The sequence below is a fragment of the Cercospora kikuchii genome (genome assembly GCF_019650295.1).
Source record: "Cercospora kikuchii DNA, contig_00002, whole genome shotgun sequence".
Classification (NCBI taxonomy): domain Eukaryota; kingdom Fungi; phylum Ascomycota; class Dothideomycetes; order Mycosphaerellales; family Mycosphaerellaceae; genus Cercospora; species Cercospora kikuchii.
The window spans coordinates 570377-590506 of record NW_025408583.1 but is presented as its reverse complement, the minus strand read 5'-3'; the positions used below and the strand labels follow the sequence as shown (position 1 = coordinate 590506).

At 53.0% G+C, this 20130-nt stretch overlaps 7 protein-coding genes across 8 annotated transcripts; 5 read left to right on the top strand and 2 right to left on the bottom strand.

Moving 5' to 3' along the window:
• Positions 1-979: 979 nt before the first annotated feature.
• Positions 980-2030, top strand: CKM354_000247400 (uncharacterized protein; the record flags this gene model as incomplete). Its single annotated transcript, XM_044797635.1, has 3 exons — positions 980-1367; positions 1418-1929; positions 1989-2030. 3 exons carry the CDS (start codon positions 980-982, stop codon positions 2028-2030), a joined length of 942 nt encoding a protein of 313 aa, XP_044653570.1.
• Positions 2031-3052: 1022 nt separating this feature from the next.
• On the top strand, positions 3053-4489 carry CKM354_000247300 (uncharacterized protein; the record flags this gene model as incomplete). The annotated part of the gene is made up of 1 exon (XM_044797634.1): positions 3053-4489. The coding sequence occupies one exon, from the start codon at positions 3053-3055 to the stop codon at positions 4487-4489; it is 1437 nt and encodes a 478-aa protein (XP_044653569.1).
• Positions 4490-5129: 640 nt separating this feature from the next.
• CKM354_000247200 (translation initiation factor 3 subunit CLU1) lies at positions 5130-9092 on the top strand (the record flags this gene model as incomplete). The annotated part of the gene is made up of 2 exons (XM_044797633.1): positions 5130-5157; positions 5251-9092. The coding sequence occupies 2 exons, from the start codon at positions 5130-5132 to the stop codon at positions 9090-9092; spliced, it is 3870 nt and encodes a 1289-aa protein (XP_044653568.1).
• Positions 9093-10211: 1119 nt separating this feature from the next.
• Positions 10212-11150, bottom strand: CKM354_000247100 (uncharacterized protein; the record flags this gene model as incomplete). 2 transcript variants are annotated; one of them, XM_044797631.1, is made up of 4 exons in its annotated part: positions 10212-10245; positions 10403-10813; positions 10866-11091; positions 11144-11150. In XM_044797631.1, 4 exons carry the CDS (start codon positions 11148-11150, stop codon positions 10212-10214), a joined length of 678 nt encoding a protein of 225 aa, XP_044653566.1. The 2 variants fall into 2 exon arrangements, with proteins under 2 accessions (XP_044653566.1, XP_044653567.1); XM_044797632.1 differs by lacking the exon at positions 10212-10245 and adding an exon at positions 10272-10320.
• Positions 11151-11608: 458 nt separating this feature from the next.
• Positions 11609-13422, top strand: CKM354_000247000 (chaperonin-containing T-complex subunit CCT5; the record flags this gene model as incomplete). Its single annotated transcript, XM_044797630.1, has 4 exons — positions 11609-11627; positions 11684-11701; positions 11750-13237; positions 13289-13422. 4 exons carry the CDS (start codon positions 11609-11611, stop codon positions 13420-13422), a joined length of 1659 nt encoding a protein of 552 aa, XP_044653565.1.
• A 516-nt stretch (positions 13423-13938) lies between these two features.
• Positions 13939-15939, top strand: CKM354_000246900 (uncharacterized protein; the record flags this gene model as incomplete). The annotated part of the gene is made up of 1 exon (XM_044797629.1): positions 13939-15939. One exon carries the CDS (start codon positions 13939-13941, stop codon positions 15937-15939), a length of 2001 nt encoding a protein of 666 aa, XP_044653564.1.
• A 2014-nt stretch (positions 15940-17953) lies between these two features.
• Positions 17954-19734, bottom strand: CKM354_000246800 (uncharacterized protein; the record flags this gene model as incomplete). Its single annotated transcript, XM_044797628.1, has 3 exons — positions 17954-18307; positions 18371-19570; positions 19642-19734. The coding sequence occupies 3 exons, from the start codon at positions 19732-19734 to the stop codon at positions 17954-17956; spliced, it is 1647 nt and encodes a 548-aa protein (XP_044653563.1).
• Positions 19735-20130: the final 396 nt, after the last annotated feature.

Here is a 20130-nt window from a genome sequence, read left to right as displayed (position 1 = left end):
CTTTGCACTGAACTCCAGTCTCTCCCAGGAAGCTGGAGGCGCGGTCCGAGTAATGTAGTGTGATGTGCTGGAAAATCGCAGGAACCTCCATGGGAAGAATTGATCTAACCCCCCCGACAAGTGGTAGGTGCATCTCATGCAATACACAGTACTTTTATTCACTTCGACCAATCTACGGTTCAGTCAGCCATTGAACGAAGGGTACCTTGCTGAAGAGATCGGCTATCCGTTGCCCGGTTTCCCTGCAGCCATAAGCTTGAGACTAGTCCAAAACTAGGGAGTAGGAATGCACCTAGCGGAGGCCGAGTATCTCAGCAAGCTTGACACTTGTGTCATTCGGTAAGTCCGACCGTTCGCCAGGTCTGCGCGGGTCGTGTGTCCATTCAACGCTGCAAGATCCGTGATATGACGCTGCGCGACAGTCGAATCGATCTTTGCTTTTCGCTTGTCCGACGAAGGAGGAAGCAGATCCGACTGCGAACCATTATGGTGAAACCGTTTGCAGCAGATCTCACTGTGATGGCGGTACTGTCAACAATAGTCAAACCGCATCCAGTAATTCCAGACGAGTGCTGCTCAGCAGTGCCTATGGACGCTACTGTTCTAGCCCTGCGAAGGATCCTGCCAGACCCGCGCGATTGGCATGGACGTCAGTGGTGAAGGGCCTGTGGCTAAGCGCATATGTGCCTCAACGCTGATCGGATGTTGCTCTCGCGGCAAAATTCTTGCACCCCAACAAATGCACGGCCGGAGCAGGTACCAATGCACGCCTACCGTGATGGACAATGCCAAGTACGCACGCCGCACTCTTGCTGCATCCGGCAGGAACGTGGTCTTGGACGTGGCAATGACGCCCACGTGGAAAAGCAGCCTATTCCCGAATGTTCAATATAAGACCGGGTAGCAGGCCCTTGACCGAGAGGACTTCACTTCGCAGGCCAAGAATTTCTTGTCAATCACTCCTCGACCACCGCACAAGATGTTGACTTTCACTACTGCACTCGTTGCTGCCCTTGCAGTGTCAGCTGCCCCAACTGGAGAACAGAACCTCAAGCGCCAGGCACCATTCAGCAGCACTCAGCAGCCATGGAATGCCGGTGCCGTCAACGAATTCCGCATCCACAACAGCTGCAATGCCTCACAAACAGCTCAGCTCCGCCAAGGTCTGAGTGAAGCCATTGTCCTTGCGCAGCACGCCAAGGATCACATCAACCGCTGGGGCAACGAGAGCACCATCTACCGAAAGTACTTCGGCAGCGCTCCCACCGCAGAAGCTATTGGCGCCCTGGACATCGTCGTGAATGGCAACAAGGCCAACTCAGTCTTCCGCTGCGACGATCCAGATGGAAACTGTGCCAACATGCCAAGTAAGTCCTGCTCCAGCTTCCCAACGACCTTCGCTAACATCTTCGTCCAGCTTGGGGTGGTCACTGGCGTGGCAACAACGCTACTCACGAGACTGTGATCTGCCCAACCTCGTTCTTCGAGCGTCGACCATTGTCGACCGTTTGTGCTTGGGGCTACAACGTCCGCGAGTCTTCCCGTCTCCTCTTCTGGGCTTCTGATTTGCTCCACCGCATGTACCACTTGCCAGAGATTGGACAAGGTTACATTGACCACTACGCCGAAGGTTACGAGGGCATCATCGAGGCCGCTGCCAGCAACAGCCCAAACACCACTCGTGACTCGGACGGACTCCAGTACTTCGCTCTGGAAGCTTACGCATACGACATCATCGCTCCAGGAGAGGGCTGCCCAGGTCCAAGCGGTCCACCAAACACGAGCTCTTCTTCTGCCGCTGCTCCAGCCGCGACCAGCTCTGCCGCCTCTGCGACCTCGTCAGCCGCTACCACTGCCACTTCCACGGCTGCTGCGGCTGCCAGCACTGGATCCGCTGAGTCAGCGGATGCCGACACTGACGTGCCAGCTGTAAGTGCAAATACCTCGCCATAGCACACGAATGTAAATGGCCGCTGACCTTGCTGCAGAACTGCCACACCCACGCTGATGGCTCGCTGCACTGCGTTTGATTGATTTGAATCCGCAGACTCTCCGGGTAATGATGGAATGATCACGACTAAAGGATTAATGTACATAGACGCACGCTCATAGGAACTCACGGACCAAGTTCACGACTATACCTTTGTGCCACTCCGATCAGGCATGGTGCTTGCTCTCAGACGATCGTAGGAGTGATCGGGATGCATGAAGCTTGCCATTGTGTGATCACTGAACCACTGTGCTGCTTGCCCTTGGACGCTTGTATGAGTGATCGTGTTGTAGTTAGCAGAGCCTGTCCTTGTGTTCGGTGAAGCTCGCCAGGTATTTTCGAGCATTGATTCGCGAGGAGCCACTCCAAAGCAAGTCTGAATGCTTACTCATGAACAGCCGGATGAGTGATCAGAATGCATGAACCTCGGGCTTGCTCCTAGTCTTAATTGAAGTTTGTGGAGCATCTTTCGTCGAGAGTCTTCTTGAATTGCTGCCTCAAGCGGTCAAGCGGACGCTGTTGCCTCAAGTGGATGGACGTCGTAACGATGTCGAAGTGTAGAAGCCGCGCCACTGTGGCACGCGTACCTTCCAGTTTTTCAAGAAGGTGAGGCTCCAGAATTCGCATGATCCTATGCCGGGTTGTTCCTGAACTCCACGCCGCGGCTGTCGTTCCGTCACACGAGCCGTCCGACTGCCCAATCAAACATTCAGCGTTGCGAGCCCTGCAGGGAGACCATGTCGTTTAGCACCTCCGCAACAAAAGATAAAGTCGAGGTCTCGCCCTCCAATACGAAATACGCGTATGCGATGCTTCCTTCCTGACCAGCAACGAATAAATATGGACTGCAAATTTTGGTGACGAACGTCTTCAGCTCACTCAACGTTTGAGCGGAAACAGCACAGTTTTATCGGCATTGTATTGGCCCGTCGATCGCGTTCAATTATTGGCACCGAGGGAGCAACCTTGGCCAAGGTCATCGAACGCTTGAGCCTCAACCCGGCGCGTTGCACGTTTCTATTACTCCGGCCAACATTCTATCCCATCCATTGAACTGCAAGGATGGCCGCTCCGGCCTCGAACGCGCCGAATCCAGGCAACACGGCGTCCGGTCGACGAAGACGAGGGACATCAGTGTCGAGCGTAGCGCAAAGTGTCGTGTCCGCGACGGAACGAGTTCTCGACAGCGATCTCCCACCAGGCTTCCTCGCGGCGACCGCAGAAGCTACGAGCAAGGCGCCTACGATCGGCGAGATCAGAAGTGGAGCGCTCGCACAACCTGATACTCTGACACGAAGCAGAAGTGCGAGCAACAGCAGGAGACATGCGAGGTTGTCGCGGGGATCAAGAGACTCGACAAGGCCAACTCAAGATCATGAGCAGCATGCGTCGTCGCCCGGACTAGAGCCTTTTCCGCCTTTGGCTGAGGAGCCCACGAAAGTCAGCTCAATTGAGAAGCCGGTTATGCTGGAACGAGAAGAGACGCGAGAAGAAACACCTTCGATCTCGATCAAGAATCAAGAGTCTATTGCGCCTTTGAGCCACGCAGACAGAGCTCGGTCATCAGGATACATTCCGCCTCAGAAGTTGCCGTGGACAACATCTACAGCGAACGCTTTGGTGGCTTTCTGGAAATGGTTCATCACGCCATTCGGCTTTCTTGTAACGCTCTATGGGCTCAATGTTGTGGCCTGGGGTGGAATGCTGTTCCTGCTTCTCTGTAATGCTAGTCCAGCAATGTGCTACGCTCCAGATCCGAATAACCCAGGACAAAAGTACTTCAACTGCAACGACATCGATAGTCCACGCCGGAAGTGGATCGAATGGGACAGCCAGATCCTCAATGCGCTTTTCTGCGTCACAGGTTTCGGACTGGCGCCTTGGAGATTTCGGGATTTGTGGTATCTTATGAAGTATAGATTTACGAACGAGAAGAAACATGGTTTGGAAAAGAAAATGTATGGCCTGCGAAAGCTGGGTGCGTATTACAGAGGGTGGTTCCGGCTTCCGGGACAGACAACACTGGATCAAATGACAAGCCAGGAATACATCCGATCACTCGCGGCATCTTCCCCGGACAGCTTGGAGGCAGCAATGTCCACGAATCCGGCATTCGACCCACGCCTCCCTGTCCCGGCAGTGAAAGCGCCTGCACCACCATTGACAGGCGTGCGAGCGCCAGATACAAAACTGTGGAAAGTTGACTTCTTCATCTGGATGCAAGTTTGGAACACATTTTTCCAATGCTGCCTGTGTGGTTTCATGTGGGGCATGAACCGATACGATCGTCCTTCGTGGAGTACGGGCCTTTTTGTTGCCTTAGCATGTGGTGTTGCGGGAATCGGCGGGCTTGTGAGCTTTCTTGAAGGAAAAGCAGTGAAACGAGTCGAAGGCCAAGCGCCTCCCGGTGTTGCGGAGCAGACTGATGAAGAGGTGGACCTGACTGTGCACAGAATAATGACTGGCAGCGAGGCCGTTGAGCCGAAGATGGCCAAATAATTTGATCTTCAGGCTGTAATGAGAAGCGATGACATTGGGCCACGATATATATCTATGTACAGAACTCACCTTGGGTTGAGGAAGACGACAGGAATGTCAACATATCGATTCTGGTCCGAATCTGTCCTCAAAGTCTAATACATGCGCACGCGACCTGAAGAAACATGCATGCTGTTTCCCTGCTAGGGGAGCTGTGAAGTTGTGCCAACCAAGGTAGCACTCATATGCACCGCTGCTCATCATCACCAGGATGGTTGGGGAGATCCGTCAAGGCAGGAAGTGGTGCAGCACAACGGACGGGTGGCAGGGCGAGCGACAGCCATTTCATCTTAACTCGAGTCACATGGATGGAAATAAATAAGAGATGGCGGAGACTAGGAGGAGAGTCGGGTGTGATCGGCTAAGTTGCGCCGGGCGAGCTTGCTGCTAAAAGTCAAAAGTTCTCGAGCCGCTTTCGTCGATGATACACTGACTTGTCTACTTTCCATCATCTCTGTACAGTACCGTTGGGGCGCAACTTCATTGAGTGTACAAGTCGTTCTCTTCTTGTCACTGCTTTTTTCGGTTCTTTCTCCATCCTCCATCCCCTTCAAGCACGACGACCGAGAAACACTTTGGGACCCCGGCTGGCACAGGAAGGATGGCTGCTGATGATGCTTCGATAAATGGTATGTGCGAGCCATTGAGAGTCATGCACTATTACACGCACACGCCTGGCCAATGCTCGATATGAGCTAGGACACTTCCATTGACATCGCCAGAATCGAAGCAAGATTCGACGAAACCCAGCGACGACCAACCTCACGCGACCTCCGAAGCGAATGGCACCTTGACCAATGGAGACGACCATGAGGCATCAAAGGCTGATGGCGAAGCACCGCCAGCGGAGAATGTGTTCCAGCTCACTGTCAAGCTGCCTCATGCTCCAGGGGAAACACAAATAATGGTGTCGAGCCAAGAGCAAGTGCAGGACATCAGGCAATCCATCATCGACACTCCTCACACTTTCCAATACTCGTGCTTCCATCTGGAGCACCAGGGCAAGCGCATCAATGACTTCGTTGAGCTGCACGAGGTGGAGGGCATAGTTGCTGATCCAGTGTGCAAGCTCGTGGAGGACCCATACACCGAATCACAGGCGCGGATGCACGTTGTGAGAGTGAGGGAACTCATTGGTGCTGCTGGTGATCGAACTGATCTGGTGACTGGAATTGATGCGGGCCTCAGTCTCTGCGACAGCGTCGAGTTGACGGAGAAGACGGACAATGAGCCTGGCAACCCAATCACTGGTTACGATCTGAATGCACCAGGCTCTGTATCGACACTACTCCCAAAGGCTCGCGATGCCGCACCAAAGACAGTTAAGAGCATCTCTCTGTCTGCCTGGAACCCCCCTCCATACCACCTCCGCAACAGGGGCCACCTTCTCTACCTTCAGGTTGTCACCAACGAAGGCGAGCAGTTCTACGTCACCTCCCACGTCTCTGGCTTCTACGTGAACAAGTCGACAAACAACAAATTCGATCCAGCTCCGAGAAGCTCACCGAAGAGTGCATCGGCACACTCTCTTATTAATTTGCTCAGCCAGATCTCACCATCGTTCGAGAGCAACTTCAAGCAGCTGCAGGAGTACAATGGCAAGCGAGACCCGCTGGCATCGTATGCTCTCAGCAATTGCATCCCCGCCGCGCCCTGGCTCGCTTCCACTGCTTCTCTGCAGCAACATCAGGCCGACGTCATGCGTACGCAAGAGGCATATTTGCTGGGAGGTGTGGAGAACGCTGAGACACTCCGTGACTGGAATGAGGAGCTCCAATCGACTCGTGAGCTGCCTAAAGAGACGGTGCAGGATCGTGTGTTCCGAGAAAGATTGACGAGCAAGCTATTCGCCGAGTACAACGAGGCAGCTGTGCGCGGTGCTTGCCTTGTGGCTCGTGGGGAGGTTCAGCCATTGAACCCAACTGAGGCCAAGGATGCACAAATTTTCGTCTACAACAATGTCTTTTACAGCTTTGGTGCTGATGGAGTGGGAACCTTTGCCAGCGATGGAGGTAATGAGGCAGCAAGAGTCGCAACGGGCAAGGATGTGCAGGGCGTGAAGGCTGTGAATCAGCTGGACATCAATGGCTTGTTCACGCCCGGCACCGTTGTCGTGGATTACCTGGGCAAGCGTGTCGTTGGTCAATCCATCGTTCCTGGCATCTTCAAGCAGAGAGAACCTGGCGAGCACCAGATCGACTATGGTGGCGTTGAGGGCAAGGATATTATCGCTTCAAACGAAGGTTTCGTTCAGCCTTTCAGCGAGCTCAGCAAGGCAATGCGCGTGAAGAAGCATGCTGTCTGGGACAAGGAACTGAAGAAGCACGATCTCGAGGCCAGTGTTGAGACAAAGGGACTTCTGGGAACTGACGGCAGAAAATATGTTCTCGATCTGTACAGAGTGACACCTCTGGATATCTCCTGGCTCGAGCAGCACCGCGGCGACGACCAGACCGAGGAGAAGCGCTACCCACACCGTATGACAGTGCTGCGTCCCGAGCTCGTCGATTCGTACAGGTTTAAGCAGATGAGAGAGTACATTGGAAAAGAGCTCGAGAAGAAGCAGGCTGAGAAGGGACAATCCACTGCAGGCGCTTCCGAGGAGAAGCCCAAAGAGTTGACAAATGACGAGGCAGAGGACAAGAAGGAGGGCGAAGATGCAGCGGAGGAGACCAAGCCAAAGCAACAGGACACCGTGGACATCTCCAACTTCCAATTTGCGCTCAACCCTGATGTCTTCAGCGGACAGCAGCCGCAGACCGAAGAAGAGAAGGAGGAGTGGGCACAGGATGAGGCTCTTGTACGTGCAGTGTGCGAGTACTTGACCTCCGATGTTCTTCCTAAACTTGTGCACGATCTGCAAGAGGGAGACGTTGGGTTCCCAATGGACGGACGTGCCTTGGTCCGGGAGATGCACAGGCGCGGTGTAAACATTCGCTACCTGGGTGAGATTGCCCGTCTCACATCTGAGAAGTCCGACAAGCGACTCGTGGCTCTGCAACAGCTTGCGCACCAGGAGATGGTCAGCCGAGCGTTCAAGCACATCGCGAACAAGTATCTTCGCACATTGCCACCATGCTTCGCTCAGAGCTGTGTCTCGCACCTGCTTAATTGCTTGGTGGGCACACAAGTCAACGCTAAGCCGTACGCCGAAGTTGACACTGAGCTCAAGTCGCTCTACCCAGAAGCCTCATTCGACTTTGAGAAGGAAACGCCTGAGGGCTTGGACGCAGAGATCAGACGTCAAGTGTCCCTGCGATACCGTTACGATATTGAGGGCGATCTCGTGCAAGACGGCAAGCGGTTGCAGCTCGTGCGAGAGGTGTCCAAGAAGCTTGGATTCCAGCTCGAGGCCAAGGATTACGCCTTTACGAAGGAGGCGGCCGCTGCTCAACCTCAATTGCACGAGAAGCAATCTGCAGACTCTCTTGCTGAGCCACAGACTAATGGTACGTCGAACAGCAAGAAGAACAAGAAGAAGAAGCAACAGGCGGAGAGCTCTCCATCCCGTGCACAAGCAGCCACGCCGACGGGTCCACCGCAGACTTTCCACCCAGACAATGTGCTCAACATTGTACCCCTCGTCAAGGAGGCTTCACCAAAGAGTGTTCTCGCTGAGGAGGCACTCGAAGCTGGACGCTTGAGCTTGCAGCAGGACCAAAAGGAGCTTGGCCAGGAGCTGCTCCTTGAGAGTCTGAGCTTACACGAGCAGATCTACGGCATCCTGCACCCAGAAGTCGCACGTGTCTACTATGCTCTGTCCACATTGTACTATGGGCTAGAGGAGAAGCAGGCCGCTGTCGAGCTCGCGAAGAAGGCTGTCATCGTCTTCGAGCGAACTCTTGGCATCGACGATGCTGACACTATTCTGGCGTACTTGAACCTGAGTCTGTTCGAACATGCGACGGGCAACACCAGAGGTGCGCTCGCCTACGTGCGTCACGCGTTGAACTTGTGGAAGATTGTGTATGGCATTCGCCACCCCGATTCCATTACCACGATCAACAACGCGGCTGTCATGCTTCAATCCCTCAAGTCGTTCCACGAGTCGCGGCTGTGGTTCGAGGCATCTCTGGACATCTGCGAAGAGGTTTCTGGCAAGCAGTCTATCAACACTGCCACCCTCCTCTTCCAGCTCGCCCAAGCGCTTGCCCTCGACCAAGACTCAAAGGCTGCTGTGAGCAAGATGCGCGAGAGCTACAACATCTTCAAAGCAGCTCTCGGACCCGAAAATCAGAACACCAAGGAGGCAGAGAACTGGCTCGAGACGCTCACACACAACGCTGTCAGCCAGGCGAAGCAGGCTAATCTCCTTCAGAACCGTAAGATACTTCTGAGGACAGGCCGGCAATCGAAGGTACAGCTCGGCGGTACCAGACAGACGCCTCCTGCGGGCCAGTCGGCGCCCGATGCGCTGCAGGCAGCGGCCACACCAAGCCAGGGTGGCGTTGATCAGCGCAATCTCGACGAGCTTATCAAGTACATTAACGGCGAGAGCGCGAAGCAGACGACACCCAAGAAGAAGACCACGGCCAACCCAAAGCGTAGGCAACAGAGGGCATAAATCACCTTCTGAACACATGTATTGAATGCTCTTGGATGACGAACACGGCATTGGTACCATCTAGCGACACTTGAAGTGAAGAAACCAGACGAGACTGGCAGGAAAACCTCGCTCTGGTCGAAATTGACGGGGTAATTGCGCTGAGGCACGGAGGATCGTCTACGACTGACCGAAAACATTGTACATTGTAGATGACACTTGTGTTGGCGTGACAAAAGAAGAGGAAGAAGAACTTTTGCAGAAGAGGTTTAATCACCACTCACATCGCTTTACAGAGAGCGCGCATTATTGTACAAAGAAAGAAAGTAGAATTGTAGAGATTATGTATAGTAGGAAAAAGCAAAAATTCTGCATTGTTGAGATTTTGAATGAATGGGCGAACTGCGTAAGTTGATTGCTCTGCTTGGAAGGACTGATATTCAGATGCTCGAACGACTTCAACGTAGAGAGCTGAGGCGACTTGTGAATGGAAGGGCGACCGCATCCAAGGTCGCCTCAGCTTTTTTGCGGTCGCCTCAGCCATCATGCGGTCGTCTCAGCTTCGATACGGTCACGTCAACTTTTGTGCGGTCGCCTCAGCTTTTTGGAGGTCGCCTTATCTTTGATTTGTTTACGCCAACGTTGTTGTGGCTGCAAGTTTGTTCTCTCCTGTCCTGTCGCTGTGACATTAGTATTCGGCATATCAGCATTAGCTGGTCGATATCGATGCCCATCGGGCAAGGAGCTAGTGAAGAGACGGTCGGCTGGGAATGAGAGAAGGGCATGAAAAAAGCAACGACCAGGAGAGTGATGCAGTTTGAAGACCCCACCTATCCAGTCGAATTTTTGCTAAAACATGACCATCATGGCCGTAGCCATGAGGTTTCGAAGCAAAATGCCCCGAACTTGCCAAAAAATCCGTCTTGCGCCGTTCGACGCCATGCTAAAAGTTGCACAGTCAAGCTGGGAACAAATGACCATGTCCCTCTCAAGACTTTTCATCGTACATTCAGAACTCTTGTCGGTCATTCATTCAAGCTGTGTCAATCGCGCCGTTAGCATTGTCGCCTTGTCGAAAACCAAAACAGCCTGAGGCTTATCCTCACAATAGACGTACAGTGTGCCGCCGCGCGTGGTATATTATGAGACATACCTTGGGTCGCCTTGGAACACCCTATATGCAGAAAAGCAGGCGTCAGCTCAGTATACTGGATCATCCTCCTCCAAAGCCTCCAATTTCGGCTTTAATCTACAAATTGTCTAAGCAGGGGTTCAGTCGAGCAGTGGCAGAAAATTCGCCCGCACCGGGGAAGGAGATGGGGACAACTTACAAGTGACCTTCATAGTAGTCGAGCAATCGTTGCGGGCATTTTTGGCGCAAGACGGGCATTTTGTGCTGGGTTTTGCGCCCGTTATTCCACTCGAGCAGACCTTCCAGGGTTTGGACCCCCTTGTGCTTGTTGATTGTTCCGTCTTCATCGACTTCGTCGCCTTCAATGATCGCTGTGACACGCGTGACGTGGTCTTCCCAGAGTCCGAGTGGCGGGGTCCATTCTGTGCCGTTGGTTTCTGACTTTCTCGAACGGCCTTTCTTGCTTGAGGTTGGTGCAGGTGATTCTTCCATGGCCGAAGATGCTCGCTTGCCTAGACTCTTTATCCCAGGTTTACCCTTCTTGGGAGGCTCGGGTGTGCCACCGATCTTGCGATGATATGCTTCTAGCAAGTCTTTGGCACCCTCTTCACTGGTAAAGTCGTCAGCGCATAGTATAATGCCGCGATATTGGCCATGCATACAGATTTTCAATAGGCTCCCATGTCCGGTCCGCCTCGTCGTCGTATCCCACCCATTTGATTTCGTAGATCACCTTGCCCTTTACAAAGTTGTGACCTAGAATCTTTTCTACCGCATATTCGTCTTCCGCCTGATCCTCGTCCTCGGATTCCTCCGGTTGACTTTTGACTGCTTTGGCGGGTATGGCATCGGGAATGTCGACGTCGCTTCCGTCTGAGTGTAGCGGCGCTAAGACATGTTAGTTACAAGTGCTCTGTTGAAGATGGTGCACTTCCTATACCAGGCATATTGAGTGCAGTTGCGCTGGAGCGCGTACCAGCTTGCGGGGTCCAGGGTCGCGATGCGCGTTGTGGATTGTCAATGCGTGTCTTGATGATGCGCAACCGCGTTAATACGTTGCGCGACGCCGCTCGTGTTGTTCTTGAAGGCAGTGGAAGTGTGTCGTGGGCGCAGTTCAGTGAGCGAAAGTGAGAGCTTCGAGGGCGTTCATCTCCGCTCAAGACGCGACTTCCGTGTGAAGCTCTCGGCTGCTCCCGCAGCTTTGACGCGACTGCCCACGAAAAGTTCGAGAAGCAGCAGCGGGCAGGAACGTTTCAGTCAACACCACGCCGTCCTTACTTAACGCCTTTCCCAACCCGAATTTCTGACGAGTGCGCACCGGCTGATAGTTTGCAACTGCTGGATAAGCTGTGGGAATACCACCATCGACGAAATTCTGCCTTGAAGGCACTGGAGGAGAGGCAACATGGCAGGACAACCCATGAGTGAGTCGCACAATCAGGATGAGTTGGAAAGTGAAGCAGGAGCTAATGCAGAATAGACCTCGATCTGAGCAATGGTACGACCCCCGACAAAGTGAGAGGGGATAGATACTGACACTGAGCAGCTCAGATCACACAAGATGAGTCGGGACGTCCGTTCATCATCGTGAGGGACCAGGGAAAGAAGAAGAGAACACATGGCAACGAGGCAGTGAAGAACCACATTCTCGCCGCTCGTACTGTTTCATCGATCGTCAAAACATCTCTGGGACCCCGAGGCCTCGACAAGATTCTCATCTCGCCTGATGGAGACATCACAGTAACGAACGATGGAGCGACGATTCTGTCGCAAATGGAGATCAAGGACCACATCGCAAAGCTGCTCGTATCGCTTTCGCAATCGCAAGATGCAGAGATCGGAGACGGAACAACAGGTGTTGTGGTTTTGGCGGGCGCACTGCTCGAGCAGGCAGCGGAACTCATCGACAAGGGAATTCACCCCATCCGGATAGCAGATGGCTATGACCAGGCTTGCGAGGTGGCAGTGGCAGAGCTGGACCGGATATCAGATGTGATGCCCTTCACTCGGACAGAAACCGATAACCTCTACAAGTGCGCACGGACGTCCCTGGGCAGCAAGATTGTCTCCAAAGCACACGGTCAATTCGCGCAAATGGCAGTGGACGCGGTACTTTCTGTCGCAGATCTGGAACGAAAGGATGTGGACTTCGAGCTGATCAAGGTCGATGGCAAGGTCGGAGGCTCGCTAGAAGACTCGCTTTTGGTCAAGGGCGTGATCGTGGACAAGGACTTCTCCCACCCGCAGATGCCTTCAGAAGTGCGCGACGCGAAACTCGCCATCCTGACATGTGCTTTCGAGCCCCCGAAGCCAAAGACAAAGCACAAGCTGGACATTACGAGTGTCGCCGAATTCAAGGAATTGCAGAAATACGAGCAGGCCAAGTTCACCGAAATGATCCAACAGATCAAGGACACTGGCGCCAACGTCGTTATCTGTCAGTGGGGTTTTGACGACGAGGCAAATCACCTGCTTCTCACGAACGAACTTCCTGCAGTGCGATGGGTTGGCGGACCTGAAATTGAGCTGATTGCAATCGCCACAAACGGTCGCATTGTGCCACGCTTCGAGGATTTGAGCGAGAAGAAGCTCGGCACTGCGGGCGTAGTACGGGAAATGTCGTTCGGCACAACAAGGGAGAAGATGTTGGTCATCGAGGAGTGCGCAAACTCTCGCGCCGTAACTGCTTTCATCCGAGGCAGCAACAAGATGATCATTGATGAGGCCAAGCGATCGCTGCACGACGCGCTGTGTGTCGTTCGCAACTTGGTTCGGGACAACCGAATCGTATACGGTGGTGGAGCTGCCGAGATTGCTTGCTCACTGGCGGTAGAAAAGGAGGCACTGAACACACCTGGACTGGAGCAGTACAGCATGCGAGCATTCGCTGATGCACTCGATGCGGTGCCTATGGCACTTGCAGAGAACAGCGGTCTGAGCCCCATTGAAGCCCTGTCCGAACTCAAAGCACGACAGAGCAAGGGTGAGGGCAGAGGTCGCCTTGGCGTTGACTGCATGCAGACTGGATCAAATGGTATGTCAACATTCAGAACCTCATCAAGGAATATGCTAATCGCTCTCGCAGACATGAAGGAACACTTCGTCATCGATCCTTTGATCTCCAAGCGTCAACAGCTCCTGCTCGCCACACAACTCTGCCGCATGGTGCTCAAAGTCAACAATGTGATTGTCGCTGGCTCGGATGACAACGACTTTTAGATGAATGCTACGAAAAGTAACGCATAGCGACGGCGTGAATGTCTAGATGGCCCACATAGAAGGAGTCCTTCTCATGGGAGGTATGTACATGGTGCAGCACGTGTATACTACTACCACTTCTGCCAGTCGGTCGACTTTGGCATGTCCAGTCACATCCCGCGATGGTCTCAGAGTATTAATGCAGGTACAAGATAGCGCGGCGTGCCAACGCCAGAGCCTGACCGACGGATCTTCGGCACAGAATTCTCTTTTTGCGTGGCGGCGCATGCGCAGCGGAAAGCAATGAGTGCTGTGAACGAATCATCAATTTGTCCGTCGAGGAACGATAAGCACCACGTGCACTTCTCTTCTGCTCTTTTCCACCTACAAGTTTCCAACTATTCGTCTGATATTTATTGCTCACTGCCTGCAGACTTCCCCACGACGCGCACTTGGCGAACCTCTGGCAAACGCCGATATCGCTCCCAGCTGCCGATCTTCCAATCCGCCTGCATCTAGCAACTTGAGTACAGTCGAATGGATGGTACGCACCATGGACACGGCCGTACTGCAACCGTGGACACTGTAGACTCGACCGCAACCACGCTGCTGGCAAGTGCTTCCAGCAGCAAGCAACCCAGCTTTGAGGAAGGAAATCGATATGCAGATGCCGAGCTAGCATCTCATGAACAAAGAGGCCATGTGCGTAGGCGTAGGAATACGTTAGACGATGTCTATACAGAAGACGAGGATGGGACAGAATCCGATGAGCACGAGGCATTACTTTCCAGAACCAAGGCCACACGTTCCAATGATCTGACCAATGTCGCAAACACTGCCCATGCCGTCGACGAGGATGGCGGCGATGCGTCTCCACCACAAAGCAACGCCAAACCTGAGCCCGTAGCCTGGCGAGATCTGCCAAAGAAGGGACAACTCACCATCCTTACCCTCGCTCGTCTCTCCGAACCACTAACGCAGACAAGCTTGCAAAGCTATATGTTCTACCAACTTAAGAGCTTCGTAGGACCTGATGGACAAGCTCCAAGCGATGCTGTCGTTGCTCGACAAGCAGGACTCTTAGCTGCAGCTTTCACGGGAGCCCAATTTCTGACAGCCATGATGTGGGGTCGATTGGCCGATAGCGAGTATATGGGTCGCAAGAGAGTGATATTGATTGGACTGCTAGGAACTGCCATCGGAAGTCTAGGCTTCGGTTTCAGCCAGTCTTTCGCCGAAGCCATGTTCTGGCGTGCGATTGGCGGGGTACTGAACGGGAATATTGGAGTCATGAGGACGATGATTTCGGAGATCGTGAAGGAGAAGAAATACCAGTCAAGGGCATTTCTGCTCATGCCGATGACGTTCAACGTTGGAGTGATAATTGGGCCGCTGTTGGGCGGTCTTCTGGCTGATCCGGCTGGGACGTATCCTGATCTTTTTGGACCTGGAGGGACCTTTGGAGGGAAGAATGGAGTTTGGTTGTTTATGCACTTCCCGTATGCGCTGCCGAATTTGATCAACGCCGCCTTCCTGATCGTGAGCACGATTGCTTTGGTGCTTGGATTAGAAGAAACGCTGGAAGGTCTGCGAGGCAAAAGCGACTGGGGTCTTAAGCTGGGCCAGCTTCTAATGAGGATTCTGCGGAGGAGAAGAGCGGTTCAGCAAGATTATACGCCACTCGAAGCTCGTGAAGGAAGCGTAGACGTCGAAATGAGCACATCAGAATCTGCACAGAATACCAAACCCGCCAGTATGAGAAGGAAGCTCCCATTCCGCAGGATCTGGACCAAGAATGTGCTCTTCACTCTCCTAGCCCATGGCCTCCTGGCAATGCACGTTGGAACCTTCAACAACCTCTGGTTTGTGTTCCTCTCTACGCCACGCTACAGTCCCGACTCCCGACAAGAAAAGCTACCACTGCCTGAGGGCTATAAACAACACCTGCCGTTCACCTTCACTGGTGGCCTTGCTCTCCCTCCTCCAGCAATCGGAACCGCCCTCGCCATCCTCGGCGTCATCGGCATCTCCCTCCAGCTTCTTGTCTTCCCTCCTGTGAGCTTCTGGCTCGGCACAATTCGCTCCTACCGCCTGAGTCTCCTCCTCTTTCCTACATCCTACTTCCTCGCACCATACCTCGCTATAGTGCCCAGCACATCTTCAGCTCCAGCCCAGGCTTCTGGCTTCCTCATCTGGCTCTACATCACCCTCATCCTCGCGGTCCAAGTCATGGCTCGAACGTTCGCGTTACCAAGTACGGCGATCTTGGTGAACAATGCGAGCCCGCATCCGAGTGTGCTGGGAACGATCCATGGCATTGCCCAGAGTGTGAGTAGTGCGACGAGGACGATTGGACCAGTTTTGGCGGGACATATTTATGGTGTTGGGCTGGAGAAGGGAGTCGTCGGCGCGGCTTGGTGGGGTATGGCTGCGATTGCAGTCCTGGGTGCATTTGCGGGCAGATGGGTAAAAGAGGGAGATGGGCATGAGATTTGGTTAGAGGGTGAGGAGAAAGAGGGTGGGGATGGAAGGCGATGAAGAACGAAAGGCCCATCAGTGAAGATAACGAAGATCAATTCGTTGTTCGAAGGAATTGATGTCAGGAGTCGCGCACAGAGAAGAAGCCGCCAACTAAGCAGCAACGATCGTCACTGGCGCACTGGCCGAGTCGTGAAGTCGTCAGAGCTGATCACAGCTGATGCCCGATCAAGCTGCGGGTACGCTATCCTGCTGAAGCACCAACCTTGTCCTGGAGCATACAGCGCCGCGAGCATCCATCCTCCAGTGACAATTGTTTTGCCTTTCAAACACCGACTTTTTGGTACTCCTGGTGTCCATGCCGCTGGAATGTTGCAACCGCGTGAGCGTGAAAGGCTATCTCCGCGAGGGAGGCGCAGCTTATGTCAACCATTTGAATTAGTATTCGATGCTACTATTGTAGGACAGGCCCGAAAGTTCAAGAAGTCATCGACCCGAGCTAAGAACCCAGCTCTACCACGAGAGCTCCTGAGAGATCTCACCTTCTATCTATGTGAGAAACGCTGAAGCTCACTCCCATCCGAGCCCAGTACTACAACTTCTCCCTTAAATCCTTGAGTAGCCATGCTCCCGTCATATTCCAAGAGGCCAGCTAAGTCCACTTCAGCCAGGTCTCGTTTCCTCAAAGGTGATGTAACGAGATACCAGGTAAACCCGATCGGGTTTCTGGTTTCGTCGTCTTCCACCTCAACACAGCCGTGGTATGATTCGTTCGAATCGAGGTAAACGGTTTTACCCTTCGATGAGTATGGATACGACGCAGACTCGTGGACTTCAATGCCATGATCGTCCTCTACAAAAGCACCTAAGAGGTCTTGCTGCGAGGCCTGGTCCGCTACAATTGCAGAGGTGAAGATTGCCGTAATAGGCGGATTTATGGGTGCTGTCACAGAAGCGAGTTTTGCGATGTTGATCATCCCGGTGCAGATCTTATTCAGATCCTCGGCTGGAGGTTTGAAGCCCTTGTTCACAGGTGGTTTCAAACATCCGCAGTCGTACTCTCGTGAGAACCGGTGGCGTGTTGTGACGCAGATTTTGTCTCGAGCTCTTGGATCACATTGTCTTACAAGAAAAAAGTCTTGGTCATTCTCGTGTGGGAGTCTAATGCGGCAAGTTGCGTTGAAGCTAGTGTCGTCTAAACAGCGACAATTTTTCGTCTAATGAACGAGGCGTCCTGGTCCATATCCGGTGTCTTTCTCTGAGCAGACGTTTGCGTCGATAGCGCTTAGGAAATCCACTGGTTGAATAGCACGGTTCTCCAGACTCGAAGCGTAGACAAGGACGCTCTGTAATTCGAAAACCAAGATAAGTGGGATCAGGTTGTACATCTTGACAATTAGAAAATCTGCAATGAGTTGCGTATACAGCGGGATCTAAGGAGATGTCGGGATAGACTAACGGGCCAGGAGGAATTCATCTGGGAGAAGCGCAAAGCTGTTATATGGCGCGGCAGGGCGTCGGCTCTTGGTCGAAGATTGTGACCAACGACTTTTCGAACAGCATTGACACTTCTAGAATGTAGCCCTAATACTGCAGCTGTGAAACGTAAGTAGGGCAGTGTGTTAGACTTTGAGTATCACGACCTGGTACCGAACCTTCGGGAAATGGTGTCAGGGATGGCAGATGGGTACTGCAGGCTTGTACAAAGGATATTAGGTCTGGATTGGGTCTGCACGAATACTTACCGCACTATCCTAGGTGCGACGGCTGCAGAGAAGAGCCTCTCCTTGCTAAGTGGACGTTGGACCACCTCCCAAGTCAGGCGCGTGCCTTCGCTCGTACCAGCATTGGTAGCAACGTCTGTGTTGGTGCCCGACGAGTTCCCCTCGCGAAGCCGCGGAAAGCGTTTACTTCCACGACAGAACAAGAACCCTCCAAATGCGGCAGCTGCATTGGTCCGACTTGGGGCGTAGACATATGAACCGAATTGCGTGACAACACTTCTCCACGTCAGGCAACGTTGGCTAGCGCGTCGCGAGTGAAACTGCTGACAGCATTGCAGTTGTCTTCGTTCCTACAGCTTGGACTGCATGTATCCAATCCCAGCAGCCTGCTCCTTCTGAGCTTCTTCTCGCAAGACACGCTTCAAAATCTTACCACTCGCGCTTTTCGGAACCTCGCCCACGAATTTCACTCCGCCTGTGAGTCTCTTGTACGAGGCCAGACGTTCCGCAATGAGCTTGTGAACGTCTCCTTCATTGATATTTGACCCAGGTTTGCGGACGACATACGCTCGAGGCAATTCGGCATCCGAGTTCTTTGGTGCTGGAAGGCCGATTACTGCGACGTCGACGATGTCCGAATGACCCAGAAGCACGCCTTCGAGTTCCGGAGGAGCGACTTGGAAGCCGCGGACTTTAATCAATTCCTGCGAATCGATTAGCATACTGTCATTCAACCAACAAACGCACCTGAAGAGCTCTTCCCTCACCTTCTTCCGATCAACAATATAAAACTTCTTCGTCTTCCCATCCCTATAAACAATATCCCCCGTCTTATAATACCCCTCCTCATCCCACGATTCCCTATTCGCCTTGTCATTCTCAAAATATCCATCAATAATACTCGGCCCCCGAACACAAAGCTCTCCTCTCACATCATACGCCGTAACATCTTTCCCCTCATCATCAATCAATTTGACATCCGAGTTCGGAAACCAAGTGTTCCCTACACTCCCCGTATCATCCTCGTCCGGGTAGTAAAACAAAGTGAAAACCCCGGTTGTTTCTGTACTCCCCAACACCTGCGTAAACGTACAATCATCCGCACAGAGAGCTTTCAATCTCTCTCCAGAATCCTTATCGAGTGGTGCAGCTCCACATCCGACTCTTCGCACACTTTTGAGAGAGTACTTGTGTCTCAAGGGCGAGTTTATGATCGCGATGACCAAAGGTGGTACCATTCCCAACAACGAAATCTTATACTTCTCCACCGCGGCGAGATAGGGTTCCAGATCGAATCTTCGCATCAAATACATGACATGACCTTTTCGAAGAGGGCCGCAGTGAACGGCAGGAACTGTCGCGACGTGGAAGAGAGGTAGTGGGGAGAGATTTGTGATTTTCCAAGGTGGCTCGGAGATTTCGTTGACCATTGTGAACCATGATGTTGCATTGTGGTGACTCTGGACTGCCATCTTTGGTGGCCCGGTGGTTCCAGAGGTTGTCAGACGGGCGACGCTGGTTTTTCGGCAGATGTCCTTTCCGGTCAATCGGTTCCAGTCTTGTTCGCCGTGTTCGAGGAGCCAGGTCCAGGATTTGAAGCCTTCGGGACAAGGCTGGCCACGGACGTTGAAGATGAAGATGTTCTCTTTCGGAACGTGGCCGGAGCTTCCTTCCAAGATGTTGGGCAGAAGTTCGGGTTCGACGATAATGTATTTCGCTCTAGCCGTTTTGACATGGTGAGCGATCTCGAAGGACGTGTAGGCTGGGTTCGCGCCTGTAAAGACACCGCCGGAGCCAACAATGGCGAGAAAGAGCATGCAGTAGTAGATGTCATTGAAGGACGAGATCATTACGCAGTCCTCTGGTTGTATGCCTGCGGCGCGCAAACCTGCGATTAAGCGTCGGACGATGCTGCGGGAGGTGTTCCATGAAAGGGTCCTGGTGGGGTTCTCAAGATCGATGTATATCTGTAAGGGGTCAATCCATCTGTGTCCTTTCACAGTCGTGCTCTGTTAAAAGGAAGGTGTGGAAGACTTGCTGGCGCATCTTTGTCATAGTCGCAATGATCAAATGTCCAGGTGAGCAGGTCCTCTTCTGGAAGTGGGTAGGACCAGTCACTCAGCCAAGGCATAGTGGTATCGAATGATGGTCTGCCGACGAATCAATTGAAGTCGATTACCATGGACCGAAAGATAGATGATTAGACACCTGAAATTGGAATATAGTTCAAGACGGCTATAAGTACATCAATAGACCTGACTAGCTGAAGGTTGACTTAACCTATGTGAGGTGGGGCTTGCAACCGAGCTCCCGAAGTACCTGCATAAAACACCTCAGTGTGCGACCTCGCGTGGCGCATGCGGGATGTCGACAAAGTCAAGACGAGTCGAGCATGCAAAAGTCGGTGGTGGCTCTAAACAATGCTGGCTTGTGCAGAGTGACTGGTATATGCAGATGCACGGCTGTCGAAACCACTCCGTACACCAGTCCTCATAAATCCAAGTCCACAGTGTGCCAATCTGCGGCG